Source organism: Onychomys torridus, chromosome 12 (genome assembly GCF_903995425.1).
Source record: "Onychomys torridus chromosome 12, mOncTor1.1, whole genome shotgun sequence".
NCBI classification, from domain to species: Eukaryota; Metazoa; Chordata; class Mammalia; order Rodentia; family Cricetidae; genus Onychomys; species Onychomys torridus.
In genome coordinates this window covers 75,309,431-75,324,471 of record NC_050454.1, presented here as the reverse complement: position 1 = coordinate 75,324,471, position 15,041 = coordinate 75,309,431, and the positions used below count along the sequence as shown (strand labels likewise).

The following is a 15,041-nucleotide window of genomic DNA, read 5'->3' as shown; positions in this document are numbered from 1 at the left end:
TTCTGGGAACAGGAAGCCTGAGTCAGGAGACACTGCCAGCTGCCGCCATGAGTACCAACATGTAAGATACTGGTAAGCCACGAACCATGAGGCAAAGTATAGATTTATAGAAATGGGTTAATTTAAGATGTAAGAACTAGACAGCTAGAAGCCTGAGCCATTAGGCCAAACAGTTTAAATAATATAAGAGTCTGTGTTTATTTTATAAGTGGGCTGCAGGACTGCTGGGGCTTGACGGGAGCTGGAGAGAAGCTCTCCAGCTACAAGGCGCTGCTGTGTTTATTTACAGGTGTGAAAAGCCATGCCTGTGAGCAGTGTGGGAAGTCCTTTGCCAGGAAAGACATGCTGAAAGAGCACATGCGTGTGCATGACAACATCCGAGAGTACCTGTGTGCTGAGTGTGGGAAAGGTGAGTGTGTGCCTGGAGGGTATCTCTGGAGCCATGGGACATCCCAGGCCACTAGGGCATGTTCAGCCATCATCTAGCTTGCTTATGATCCCTAAAATTGTAGACCTGAACCTAGACATAGTCTGTACCCACGACAGTGGTTAAGCTGCTAGGAACCATGGTTCTTCTTGACAAAGGGGGGCCAGGGTCCCATGCACAGGAAACCATCTTTCTCAAAATCACATCATGAATCACAAAATTATCCATAAAGACAACCTCTATAAGCCTACAGGAAAAGCTGTATGTTCCAAGTTCTGTTGTTTGAGACAGCATCTGTGTAGCCCAGGCTGACCTCCTGCTCGATGTGTAACCAAGGATGGCTTTGCATACATCCTCTCTCACCAAGCCCCTTCCTGCCTAGTTCTGCCTGTCTCTCCCTTCTCTTCCCTCATACTATGTGGGTTCTCTCATCCCCTGGTCTCACTTAGAACAGAAGTCCCATGAAGCCAGAGGGCTCTGTCTAGCATATCACCTGGTGTCTAATGCCTGGCATATAAATCATGAGGTCATAGCAGTTATGGGAATGAATAAATGAGACCATGAATAGGTGTAAGAACTGCAAGGGTGAGGTTTGTACCAACTAACTTCAGCCCTTTTGCAAGAAAGACAGGTCAAGAACAGGCCAGTTACCTAAAGAATAGTCTGCTAGGGGGTCAAGCTTTGGCTGGATCTCTCATCACCTGTGGTTTTTGTCCCTAGGTGGTGGGGGCTGTATGACATTTTTAATTGGAAGGTTGGAAGGAAGGGGAAATTTAAGGTAAAATTGCTCTTCCATAGTCAGAAAGGACTGGCCCTTACCCAGCCAGGGACTGACAGGTAGGAGACTCAGGGTGAAACTTGTGTGCCCTTTGCTGTCTCTGACTTGACTTGTGGCGCAGCAGGGTTGCCTGAAGTCAGCTCTTCACACTGAGATAGGTGAAGATGAGTAGTGACAGATTGGGACTGGGTAGGCTATTGTCTGGCTGAGATTGGAGCCAAGAGTGCGCTCTGAGCCCACTGCTCTCACCCAGTGTGGCAGCACTGCTGGCTTGTCCACTGCTGAGGGTGGGGTGGTCTAAGGACTGCACCCTGCCTGCACTCATGTGTGAACCTTCTGGAGGTACTGTGCTGCTGCCACTCACCTAGCTGGGCCTCTGCTGCTAAAGATGCTTCACCCCTTTCCTCATCATAAGTCTGAAGTCATGGCTTTGGATTGTTCCAATGCCTAAGATTGGGAGCAATAAGTTAAAAGTAGTTGGTGGTCTGACAAGGTGTCGTGAATGGTTGAGGTGCTTGCACATGGGTGTGATGACCTTAGTTTGATCCCTGTATCCTGCAAGGTGGCAAGGACTGACTCTGGAGAATTGTCCTCTGACCTTGCATGTTCCTACACTCTGTCTGTCTGTCTGTCTGTCTGTCTGTCTGTCTCTGTCTCTCACACACACACAAACACACACACACACACACACACACACACACACACACACACGAAAGAATATTTTTTTAAAGAATGGCTTTTTCTGTTTGTTTGGGGTTTTTGTTGTTTCAAACAGGGTTTCTTCATGTAATTCTGGCTGTCCTGGAACTTTTTAGACCAGGCTGGCCTCAAACTCACAGAGATCCATCTGCCTCTAACTCCTGAATGGTAGGACTAAAGGTATGTGCCACCACTGCCTGGCAAGAATGACTTTTTAAATAAATTAATTAAACATAAATCTGGTATGCTCATCTTCGTTAACATTGGTGTCATCAAGACAGACAAGAATCCCTAGTCCTCCTGTACATCTCACTGCATCATCTTGGGTGCTGTTGTTGACACACTGCATCTTAATGTCACAGTGAATCTCTAGTGGCCTCCTGAGGTGTTCACTTTGTGGGTCGAGTGGGGCCCTCTGAGGTGAAGCCACAGCCTGTTTCTCCTGAGCCCACTCTGTCTGGAAATTGTGCCCACTGGGTTCAGATGGGAGCTTCCGGGAGTGGAATGGACGCAAATGCCCTGGGGTGGATTCCGGGCAGTCTGCACTCATGCTGATCTGCTTCCTGCAGGCATGAAGACCAAGCATGCACTGCGCCATCACATGAAGCTGCACAAGGGCATCAAGGAGTACGAGTGCAAAGAATGCCACCGCAAGTTTGCCCAGAAGGTCAACATGCTGAAGCACTACAAGCGGCACACAGGTGTGTCCCGTCTCGGCTCTGCCGGTCTGCAAACCAAAGGCCATGCAGGCACCTTTTCATGCGTTTGCCAATGTCTTTGGCTGGATGCCTGGAAATCATAGCCACTTACTGGGGCACCCCATGTCTGCAAAGGATCACAAACCCATCCCACCACCAATGTGAGATCTTTTTTTCCCACATCTAAGTGGTTTGTTTTGTTTTGTTTTAAAGATTTATTTATTATGCATACAGTGTTCTGCCTGCATGTATGCATGCATGCCAGAAGAGGGCACCAGATCTCATTACAGATGGTTGTGAGCCACCATGTGGTTGCTGGGAATTGAACTCTGGACCTCTGGAAGAGCAGCCAGTGCTGTTAACCTCTGAGCCATCTCTTAAGTGGTTTGTTGTTGTTGTTTTGGTTTGGTTTGGTTTTAGTTTTCAAGACAGGGTTTCACTCTATAGCCCTGGCTGTCCTAGAACTCACTCTATAGACCAAGCTGGCCTTGAACTCACAGAGATCCACCTCCCTCCTGAGTGCTAGGATTAAAGGCATGAGCCACCACTGTCCAGCATTTTCTTTCTTTTTTCTTACTTTTAATAATAGCAATTATAACTAGGGTGAGATGGCTCTTCATTAGAGTGTTGGTTTTCAGTTCATTGTGGCTGATGGTAGTGAGCATTTTTCATATATTTGTGTCTATTCTGATCATTTCTGGTTTTTAGCTTGCATTGCTTATTTCTAAAGTTTTGGCTCATTATACATTGTTCGTATTAACCTTCTGTCTGATGACTGGCTGATGAGTGTCTTCTTTCATTCTATCTGTTGTCTCTTTGCTCTGAGAGCTGTTTCCTTTGCTCTGGAGAAGTCTCATGGTTTGATGTGTAGTTTTGTTTTTGTTTCCTGGGCTTCAAGGCTCATCTCACATAGCCATCACTCTACCAATGTCTTGAAGTGTTTCTCCTAAGTTTTCTTTTAGTACCAAAGATACTTAATCTTTGACCCATTCTAAGTTGGTTTTTGTAGAGATAAGGGTCAAGTTTGAAGCTTCTGAATGTAGACATCCAGTTTTCCTGACACGTTTGTTGAGATTCAGTTGACTGTACATGCATGACTTTATTTTAGGATCTGTTCTGTGGATGTGTGTGTTTGTTTCTAATGCTAGCACCATTGTGGTTTTGTACCTGTGATTCTGGTAGTGTCTTAAAACCAGGCACTAGTACCTGCAGCTCTGTGCATTTTGTTCCAGGTCACTTCTGCTATGTCTGCCAGGCTTCCCCACAAACTTCAGGATTGCTTTTCTGGTTTGGTGAAGAAGTCATTGGTGTATTGCACTGAATCTGTAAATCACTTTGTGTCAACATTTTAACAGTAGTCATTCTTACAGCCCATGAATAAGGAACATCTCTCCATTTGGTGTCATCAGTGGCTTTAAAATATACTTTAAACTAGTCAATGATGACACACACCTTTATTTCCAGCACTTGGGAGTCAGAGCAGATGGATCTCTGTGAGTTTGAGGACAGCCCGGTGTATAGCGTGAGTTTCAGGACAACCAGGGCTACACAGAGAAATTCTGTCTCGAAAAACCAAAAAACAAAATATACTTTAATGAAAAGACTTCCTTTTAAATAAAAATGACTTGTATTTTGTAATCGAAGCTGTGGTGGCATGAGGCTTTTCAGTCAGCAGCCGGTACTCTAACACTCCAGAGCTCCTGAGGCACGTGAGGGACATCTTCTGTCTGTTGGAAATTCCTGTGGCAGCTCCAGGGACTAGACTCTTTCTCAGGTGTTTGACCACTTTCAATTTAGTATTACCTAAAGGGATGTTCTTGTGAACTTGAGGGATGTGCTCTTTCACTAGTCCCAGCATCTTGATTGTGTCTTTTCCCTAATATGGATACCTTTTTTATACAAATTATTCTGGTAACTGTGTGTAGCTTATGTGGGTGCCAGGGGTCCCCACCGTATTTTTTGGATCTTTGGGTCTAGGCTTGAAAGACTTGCTTTAAAAGTCTTAATTTGGTAAATTTATGATGAATCCAGTGTGTGCCAATGAGAGATTGCACATCTTTTGTCATGATCTGTTGTGTATCTGAAGACTCTGAACTACTGAACACAGAATCCCTGTCCTGAATATGGAAATTCTTCTCTTTAGAAGCATCTGCTAAAAGTCCAACCTGAACTTCCCTACTGACTCTCAGGATTTTTTTTTTTTAACTGTATAAAATGACAGGCTATATAACATTTTCCTACATGTAGATAATGTATGTTTTCATGATTCCTTCCCCAGCAGATAAACATTGTTGGTGTGTGTGTGTGTGTGTGTGTGTGTGTGTGTGTGTGTGTGTGTATACACATATCTTTGTTCCCCCCACCTCAGAGGCTAGCCTTGAACTCATTGTGTAACTAAGGATGACCTGGAACTTCTGAATCCTCCTGTCTCTGCGATCTGAGTGCTGGATTATAGGTGTGCACTACCACACCTGGTTTATGTCGTACACAGGGTCAGACCCAGGGCTTTGTGCATGCCAGGTGAGCACTCTGCTCACTGAGCCATATCCTCAGCCTTTAGGTCTTTGTATGTGCAGTTTTGTGTGGTTTGTCTGTGTGTATATGTGTGTGTTATGTAATTCTAATTCTTTATCAGTTCAGAAGATCTTAGTGGAGTCTTCAGGCTTTCCCACATGGAGACATGCTGTGTACAAATAGGGATGATTCAACTTCCGCTCTTCCTGCATGCTTATTTTTTGTTCCTCTCTTGCCTAACAGCCATGCAAAAACTTAAGGTGCTATCTTGACTACAAGTGTGGGAATCAACACCTTGTCTCCTTTCAGGTTATAGTGGAGCCTGCTTCAGTGTCTCCCTTTTGGTACAGTGCTGGCTCTGTGTTTGCCATGCATAACCTCATGCTGAGGTATGACTCTTCTGCACCTGGTTTGTTAACATTTTATTTTGAAGGGACATTTGATTTTATCAGATGCTTTTTCTTCATCTATTTGAGATGGTCATGATATTCATTGCTGATATTTTGGCCCTTCATTCTGTTGATGTGCCATATCACATTTGCCAGTTTGCTTAGATTGAACCATCCTTGCATCCTGGGATGGATTCTGCTTAATCTTGCTCATCCTGTGGATGTGCTGGTAGATAGTGAAAAAAATCCCTGGCACTTTGTGTGACCACAGCAGCTCTGCTGTCTCTCATGGAGACATTCCCATTCTTGTCTTGGATCCTGACTTTCTCTTGCTGTTTAATCTCTCAGTGCATATCTCAGAAGCCAAGTAGGGGTATAGGTGAATTAGAGAAACTGCTGCTGTCTCCACCCCTGGGCTCTCTTCTCTACATCTCTGTTCTTGGACCTTCCCAAATCTCTTCATTTTAAAAATATGAAGTGTCATGTAAAGGGCTAAGTTTTTGAGGCCACAGTTTTTGGGTAAATTTGGGATAAATGCTTTTTTTGTTGTTTGGTTGGTTGTTGTTGTTGTTGTATTTTCTGACAATTTACCATGCCTCTGAGGTGCTACAAATCCTGTTGTTTGGTTGTTGTTGTTGTTGTTGTTGTTGTTGTTGTTGTTGTATTTTCTGACAGTTTACCATGCCTCTGAGGTGCTACAAATCCCGGAGCGTGAGACGACATCCTGTATACTTAAACTGAAAACCCACCAAGTATGTGATATCCAACATGACTTTTCCTACAGGAATAAAAGACTTCATGTGCGAATTGTGTGGGAAGACGTTCAGTGAGAGGAACACAATGGAGACCCACAAGCTCATCCACACAGGTAACTGAGTGCCAAGGATGGTTCAGCTGTGTGAACATGCAGGAATGGAACACCTGCTCTGTTTCATAAACACTTGCAGAATAGGACTCTCTGGTTTGATGCAGCCCCGTGGCCTCTAAACCCCACTGTGCCTTTCCAGTGTCTGTTCTTCAAGGACAAAGGTCAGTTGTTCCTGCTAGTCTTGAGCATTGGTGTCCGACTGGTCTGTCCAGGTGACGGCTGTCTAGAGGAACACAGGGTATGACAGGTGCTTGGCTTGAGAGGTGACGGAAGCATTGACGGCTCTCTGCTGACTTGCATTTCTCTTTTCTACCCCACTTGTGTGTGAGAAGTGGGCAAGCAGTGGACTTGTTCTGTGTGTGACAAGAAGTACGTCACGGAGTACATGCTGCAGAAACATGTCCAGCTCACCCATGACAAGGTGGAAGCACAGAGCTGCCAGCTGTGTGGCACCAAGGTGTCCACCCGGGCCTCCATGAGCAGACACATGCGGCGCAAGCACCCTGAGGTTAGCCTGGTGGGGGCTCATTCACGTCTCTCCATAGCATGGCCTGGCCCCATTGTGGGCTTGGGGTGCCTGCTGTGCTCTGAGACCCCTTTGTCCTCATGCAATGTGAGTTTAAGATCGAGCCCTGGTCTTATGTCTGAACTGTATAATCTTTTTTTTTCTTCCTGAGACAAGATCATATGTAGCCCAGACTGGCCTAGAACTCACTATGTATCTGAGGATGACTTTGAACTTGTGATCCTATCACTTGTCAGAATGCTGGGATTGCAGGCATGTACCACCACACCCAGTTTTATGTGGTGCTGATCCTTGAACCCAGGGCTTCATTCATGCTAGGCAAGCACTCAGTCAACTGAGCCCCAGCCCAACCACATTTTTCTCACAACAAAACTAGATAAATAGTTAAAGTTACTAGACCCCCAAGAAGAAGAGAGACTTTCTGAGCATGAGAGTCACAAAAGAAGTTGTACCCAAAGTATTGCTAGATCTGAGCAGGGAAGCTCTTGGGATTTCTGTAGGTTTTTTAAAAAAAAAAAAAAAAAAAAAAAAGGCAAATGTAAACGAACACCTTTGTGAGCTTTATCCCTTTAACAGATACAGACTTAGCATCAGCTGTGACAACCATTCAGTGAGAAAACCCAGTGTCTAGGGAAAGAATTCATGAAGGAAGAAATACATATAGGTTTAAGAAACACCAGGAAGACTTGTGCTTTCCTGTGGGTCCCTGAAGTGCTGATTCGATCAGGAGACACAGTCCACAGAGGCCCATTAGTGTTCTCTTAGCTCAAGCATGGTTCAGAAAAGGGCCCAGAATGGGCTTTTGTCTAGAGGTTCAAAGATGGAGCTCCCTGCCACCTTCATGAATAGTGTATGTTTTTTCCACTTTGCTTTCTTCTGCTGAGCAACAGATTTAAGGAATGTTGGGGTAAGGTCAGATGTAGGGCCTTCCCCAGGCTTGCAGCTTTTCTACACCAGGTGTCTTTGGCAGATCACCTTTCTTACACCTTTCCAGTGCATCCATTTTCCTGTGTGTGTCTGCTGCCTTCCGTAGGACTTAGTCACCAGTTACGAAATCTGCAATGTGTGTAAGCAGCTGACTAGTGTTGCTTGCCATGGATAGGACACTGGGGCTGATGGGAGGCCATGTGGGCTCATAGGGCAGTTCGTGAAGTGAGTGTTGCATGCTAAGGACCCTTGTGAGTGGGGATGATAAAGGCAAGGCATGACCAGGCTCTTGCTTTGTCACAAGCTGACATGCATATAGCTACATGCATTAGGCTAAAGGGCACTGTGTTTGGCCCACAAAAACTCCATTGGTGGTTCCTTATCGAACAGTTACTGCTCTGTCTTAGCTTCCTCAGCTCCCTGTGATGACAGAGGGTGCACTGATACCTCACTAGAGCACATGTCATGGAGGCCACAGAAGGAGGAAGTAGCCTCCATCTAAAGACAGGAGCCACAAGTTAGCAGACAAGTACCAGGTGTCCCCACCAGGCCAGAGCGTACTGTAGAGGTTTGAGATGGGGGTCAGAGACCAGGGTTGGGGGAACCCTAGAGAACATTCTAGAAGTAGTTTCAAAGTCAGAACAGAGGCTAGGAGTCAGAGCAGAGGTGAGTTTGTCAGTTAGCTGCTAGTCCCCTGCAGCAGTGACCCTTGCACAGTGAGTTTGGATTCCCAGAGCATAATCAGGGCAGCCATTGGGTGGGCACAGCGACCCTACTCACTACCCTTTGCCCCTGTCAGGTCCTTGCTGTGCGGATTGATGATCTGGACCACATCCCTGAGACCACCACCATTGATGCCTCCTCCATTGGCATTGTCCAGGTAAGCAGCACAGGGCACACCTGCGGGGCTGGAGTGTGAGGGGAGCAGACCTCACATACCAAGTGAACCCTGAGGGAAGAGACCATATGTAGGAGCAGGCTCCAAACATACCATTGACCGTGCCTTACACATCAGCATAGTCTCTCTGAGATTTGTTAGGCCTTCCTCCTGGAGCTTTCTAGACTACGACTTAGTTTGTTGTAGTATCTGTAAATTCAGATATTCAGATGTTGGTGTATATGTCTTAAGAAAATAGGTAGTTTGGGGGGCTGGAGAGGTGGCTCAGTGGTTAGGAACATTTGTTGCTCTTTCAAAGGACTGGGTTCAGTTCTCAGCAACCATATGGTGGCTCACAGTTATCTGAAACCCTAGTTCTAGGGAATCCAATACCCTCTTCTGACATCTGTGGGCACCAGGCACATGCACAATGCACATACGTGTTGCACATACATAGATGCAAATGACACTCATACACATAAACAAATGTAAAAAAGATTCTTAACTGATCATTCCTAAAAACTTTTATTATGATTAAATTATCTTAAGCAAAATTAAACTTAACTATATTAGGCAAACCCAGAATTTTTTTTTTTTTTCTTTTTAGACAGGGCCTCACTATGTATACCTGGCTAGCCTGGAACTCTGTGTAGTCCACACTGGCCTTGAACTCACAGAGCTCCACCTGCCTCTGCCTTCCCAGTGCTGGGATTATAAGTGTGCACCACCACACCAGGCCAAACCTAGCTTTTAAAGGAACTTTTACTCAATACTTTTTTTTTTGAGATATGACCTCATGTAGTCCAAGTTGGTCTTGAGCCTGCCATGTTGCCAAGGCTAGCCTTGAACTTCTGATCCTCCTGCCTCTACCTCTCAAATGCTAAAATCCCAAGTATGCACCATCATACCTGGATTTACTCAATATTTTTATGACACTTATTTTTAATCACAAAGAGAATATGTTTTGCTGTAAATGTTTAAGACATCGTACCTGAGTGCTTTGGCTTATGCTGATGAGTGTCCCATGAGAATAGGTGGCCATGTCTTATGGAATGAACAGATACAATCCACATCTAGCTCTTCTGTGAGCCATTTATGTGCCTGACATTCATAGGTGAGAGCAGGAAAGGAAGTCTCTCCATCTCCATACTCTGCCCAGCTCCTGGTAAGTTTGTCTGCCCCCAGAACCACACAGGGGCACCGAGAGTACCAGTGACAGGACAGAGCCCTACAGCCACCGTGCCCTGACCCCTAGCTGTGCGGGCCACAGCCCATCTTGCTTACACTCTCAGAGCTGTGTAAGGGAAAGGATAAGCCTGAACAGAGAGGGACAGAAAATGCCTGCATAGTTTTAATCAAACACATCCAGTGTTGTTCCTGCTATGGATAGTGGCCACAAGCGCTTTCCTTGAGGGAAAGATTTCTCATTTAACAATGTTTCTATTTGAACACAAAGTAGCTATTTCCACAGCTTGATGCCCTGTGGGTGTGTCTAGGCAGTGAATGATGCCCTGGCCCCCATCCAGATGTGACCCGCTGCCCTGGTGGTTACTGACACCCATCTCCTCACAGCCTGCACTGGGCCTGGAGCAGGAGGGGCTGGCAGAAGGCAAGCATGGAAAGGCTGCCAAGCGCAGCCACAAGAGAAAGCAGAAGCCAGAGGAGGAGGCAGGGGCTCCGGTGCCCGAGGACAACACCTTCAGCGAGTACCCTGAAAAGGACCCAGAGTTCACAGGCAGTGTGGGTGATGAGACGAATTCTGCTGTGCAGAGTATCCAACAGGTTGGTTGGTGCCTTTGTTTATACCAGATGACCGCCACCTCTGCAGGGCAGCTCCTCTGGACTTGAGTCCTGTCACACATCCATGTGGGTGTCCACAGTGGTTCCAACTCTCACCCTCACTTTCCATGTAGGCATTGTCTCATGCAAGCTGTGCCAACTGTGACCTCCAGATTACGCATGCCATTGTTAATAACAGTGTGACACTTTAGCAGTGAGAGACTGGGACTTGGTTCCCAGTTGGGTGCCCCAAGGGGCCTGCTAAGCAACAGGACCTGGACAAGCACCAGCCACTGAGCTGGCCTCTCTGTGTGGTCTCTGCTTTGCTTGTCTTATATCACTTTGCCATTTGAGACCTCACTTCTTCCATGTGTGTATCATTTTTGGAGGTGATGATTCTGCAGTAAACCTGCTTGCATCCATCTTGCCTTTCAGACACTAGGTTTGAGGAAGTTGCTGCTGTGGCTGCCTCCATAGCTACACAGGGTTTTCACAGGCCACAAGATGGGCAGGTCAGAGGGTGGATGAAGATAAAGGGTTGGCTTCCTGGCTTTTCATGCTTGCTTTACTCGTGTATGTGTTGTGATCTGTCTGTCTCTCCTGCTGCACCTGGCTTTACATTGATACTGGGAATAGCACTCAGGTCCTCATGGATCAGTGGCGAGCACTGCCCCCCTCTGGGCATACTTCACTCTTTTTCTGGCCAGTGACATTCTTTTGGTTTTCCATCTCAGCATTACCTCTGAGAACGCCCGTATTTCCTTTCTCTTTTCTGCTGGTATAATTCTCCTAGGACACTGTGTTCTGCTTTCCCCAGTGGAGGCCTGGCTCTTGCTCCTTGGCCAGAGCGTGCAGTTCCAGCACAGACTGTGGCCTCCAGTAGGAGGGTGCTTTGGGAGGTTCTGCCTTTCTCCTTTTTGCAGAAGTAATTCATTGTCTCTTTTCTCCATGTGACTCTTGCAGGTGGTGGTGACCCTAGGGGACCCCAGTGTGACTACTCCATCAAGCTCTGTTGGCCTGACCAACATCACCGTGACCCCCATCACCACTGCAGCTGGGACTCAGTTTACCAATCTACAGCCAGTGGCTGTTGGACACCTTACCAACCCTGAACGCCAGCTACAGCTGGATAACTCCATCCTGACTGTGACCTTTGACACTGTCAGTGGCTCTGCCATGTTGCATAACCGCCAAAATGATGTCCAGATCCACCCACAGCCAGAAGCCTCAAACCCTCAGTCAGTGGCCCACTTCATCAACCTCACTACACTGGTGAACTCCATCACACCCCTGGGGAACCAGCTCAGTGAGCAGCATCCACTCACGTGGCGGGCTGTGCCCCAGACGGACGTGTTGCAGCCACCACAAGCTCCTGCAGCCCCACAGCAGGCAGTGCAACCCCAGGTACAGAATGAACAGCAGCAGATGTACAGCTACTGATAATGTGGCTGCAGAGCTGGCTGAGCTGCAGGGAGGGCTCTGAGGCCTTAAGGTTTATTTGCTGGGTACCAAACAGGAAGAGAATACACATGGCAGGATCACTGAGATTGGGTGAGCATTGCACGAAGTTACCAGCTTAGCTGGTGCCATGGCCTTTGACAGGCAGGAGCTTAAAGCTCTCCGTGGAGTTCCACTGTGTGCTTGCCCAAGGTGGTGCAGTCTGGCCAGACCACAGTGCCACCCTCAGAGGTCTGTAATTGCCATGGAGCTCAGGGACACAGATAGCAGGTTCCTAGAAGCAGGTGTGATATCCCAAGAACCAGGGAGATTTGATCTGTTGTCTTTAGCACTCCAGTAATGATACTGAAACATGGCTAGCCTTCTCAGGCAGCACACAGAAGCAAACCCAGGTTTCTCCTTGCTCCTGGATTCACAAGCAGGGAGAAAGAAGTCAAGTAACTCTTCCTCTGAAGTCTCAGTTTGTTTTTGTCACAGGGCTGTGGCCTGAGGCCTCGTATGAGAAGTATCATGTACCTCATGGGAGGCCCCTAGATCAGGCACAAAAGGCATCTTGGGAACATCCGTAGATTGATTTTATGAACAGTTTGTTCATTTTATTTCATAACCACGTTATGTATTATGGCCCTCTTGTGGCCAATATTGATTTATTTTAATAAGATAAAGTCGTTTGCACTGTAGGGTGCTGGTCCCTGTCTTGTGCACAGGTGCCTTGCGTGAGGGCACACACAGTTAGTTGTGTGCAAAATAAGCCCTCATGCTCGAATCCCAATGCTCCTCCAGAGCCATCTCAGGACTCTGCCATCCAAACATATGAGTTACAGTGCAGCTTAGCCACACCCCTGAGTGGAGAATGGGGAGTGAACCCACGTTTTCTTTCTGTGTAAGCCTTAATTCCAAAAGGTGGTTGTGTCTGAAGACCAACTTCCTACGAAGTGGAGGAGCTCAGCTCTACAGGAGAGAAGTGTAGCTAGTGATTTAAGGAAACCCAAAGAGGTGTGGGTGGGGTGAGAGCAGAAGTGGTCACATGACAGTGCAGGCAAGCTGGCCACACCCAGCTGGGGAGACATGGCAGCACATACTTGTACCATCCCAATGGCAACAGGTCGGACTGCCATCATGGTGCCCACAGTCCCAGCATAGGGGCACAAAGAGGCAAGGTAGCAGGAGAGTCTTGCTCTTCTCATCAGTTTTTAATGTCATACAAAAGAAGAACTTGAAGATGAACTTGCCTTACTTTGTCCTTGGTCCCGTGTTTCCTGGATGTAGCCGGATGTGGGCAGCCACCCTGCAGAGACCCTGGCAGCTCACCAGCAGGGGGCAAAGGAAGCTGCAGCCAACCTGGTGTCAGACAAGGCTGCCCTTCCTCAGCACCTCATTCCAGAGAATAAGCTTTGAGGATGGGGCTGGAGCTGGTGTTACACCGTTGGAGTCTAAGGAAGAGATGGCACTCAGATGGGTCCTGCTGGTCTGTGGGTTACCTGGCCCACACCCTCTCTACATCCGCACAGGCCAGTCTCACTTCTCAGTTGTTGGTGTGGTGGGAGAGTCTTGGGCTTCTTAATTTATGACAGTTATTTTATGTTATTTATGTGTATAATTAACTACTTTGTACACAGTACCCTTATCAGATGAACTTGGGCTAAAGGTGAACTGTTTTATAAAATATTGCCTTCATTCTCCAAATAAATTAACTAGTCCAGGAAGCCGTGGAAGCAGTGGGCAATCCATAGTTCCTATACTATTTTTTAAAAATTCAGTCACAATTCCTTTTTGCCTTTGCAGCCTCTCAAAGATGAACGAGCTTAGCCCAAATGACTGTTGAGCTCAATCAGACATGTACTAGCATTTGACTTTTACTCTCTTCCCTATGAAATAAAAGCTTTTGAAATCATATTTTTATTTTTTAAAGATGTATTTTTGTGCCTCCAGCCAGGCTGTCAAATCCTGTTGAAAGACAGAGCTTAGGCTGTATAGTCTCTCCTGCTGCCACTGTTTGTTTATACACAGAGGCATCTACTTCCTGCTGTTCTAAACAGGAACTCAGATAAAACCAGCCTTTCTTCCCAAGTGTCTGTGACACATGGTCTTACCAGAGTCATTGATGGAGGCAAGCAGGTCGTCTTAGCATGGTTGCAGCTACTCTACATATAGAAACTGGGTAGTAAAACAAAGACATATCCACATTCCAGCTGCCCTGCATACATAAAACATCAGTGGGAAGTGTTCTTTTTTTTTTTTTTTTTTTACGGTCTAAGGTGGGCACATGCATAGCTGTGTGTCCAACATGCCCTGTGACTGTCTTGGTTCACATAAATAAATGTATAATGGGAATTTGTTTACACCTTGTGAATGGTAATGCTATAGGGTCACATGTCATGACAGCATGAATCTCACAGTTGGAGCACAGGGCTCCACCCTCTTGGATGATGTTAGCAAGTGAGATGTTCTCAGGAAAAGGGTCTGTGCCATGAAAGCTCTGTGTCTGGCATGGAAGCCCTCTGGAGAATGCCCCATCCCGGAAGGCAGATTTCCTCCTTCACACCGGTCTCGTTCGGTATACAAAGGCAGAGGCAGTACCTGTGACATCCATAGGTTTTGAGGGTTGCGAAGAACATTCTGTAACTCTGAGGGTGTTTCATGTCACATCTGTTCGTATAACAGTGAATAAAGGTGCTGTGACCTGTGTTTTCAATTGCTGGCCCTCTGCTCTCCTGCCCATGATGAAGCTGTGCCTGGTAACCTTGGAGAATGGCTCTAACTCCTATTGTAGACAATGTTCTCATTTCCCAGCCTTCCACCCAAGCCGTGCATCCCATTCCTCTTTCAGGGACTGACTCTCCTGAGACTTAAGGTATCTGGGTACAGGCTGCTAGCATTCCCAGAACCCTGGAAACATGGGAGTTCCCAGCAGCTTGCTCCTTCCTGACTTGCTTGCTCCTTACTTCCACAAACACATGGGTAAGAGTACCCTTTGCCACAGCATAGACCCACCTGTGTCTCCAGAGGCTTCTTGAGAAAGGAGAGGCTGAAAACCCAAGAACTGCTTCCTGCTGAGCGTAGCTTGTTTCTCATAGGTGGGATTCAGGTCTGTCCCAACA

General features: G+C 46.7%; 1 protein-coding gene across 3 annotated transcripts in view; it reads left to right on the top strand.

Moving 5' to 3' along the window:
- The window catches only part of Prdm15 (PR/SET domain 15), a 68,221-nt gene extending 53,535 nt beyond the window's left edge, over positions 1-14,686 (top strand). For 2 of the 3 annotated variants that reach the window (XM_036203787.1, XM_036203786.1), the window contains exons 18-24: positions 290-409; positions 2,474-2,605; positions 6,290-6,373; positions 6,706-6,881; positions 8,626-8,706; positions 10,276-10,485; positions 11,446-14,608. In XM_036203787.1, coding sequence (XP_036059680.1) covers positions 290-409; positions 2,474-2,605; positions 6,290-6,373; positions 6,706-6,881; positions 8,626-8,706; positions 10,276-10,485; positions 11,446-11,922 — 1,280 coding nt within the window. In that variant the 3' untranslated portion in view covers positions 11,923-14,608. Of the gene's footprint in view, positions 1-289; positions 410-2,473; positions 2,606-6,289; positions 6,374-6,705; positions 6,882-8,625; positions 8,707-10,275; positions 10,486-11,445 lie in introns of all 3 variants that reach the window. The other variant, XM_036203785.1, reaches the window with a different exon arrangement.
- The last annotated feature ends 355 nt before the right edge of the window (positions 14,687-15,041 follow it).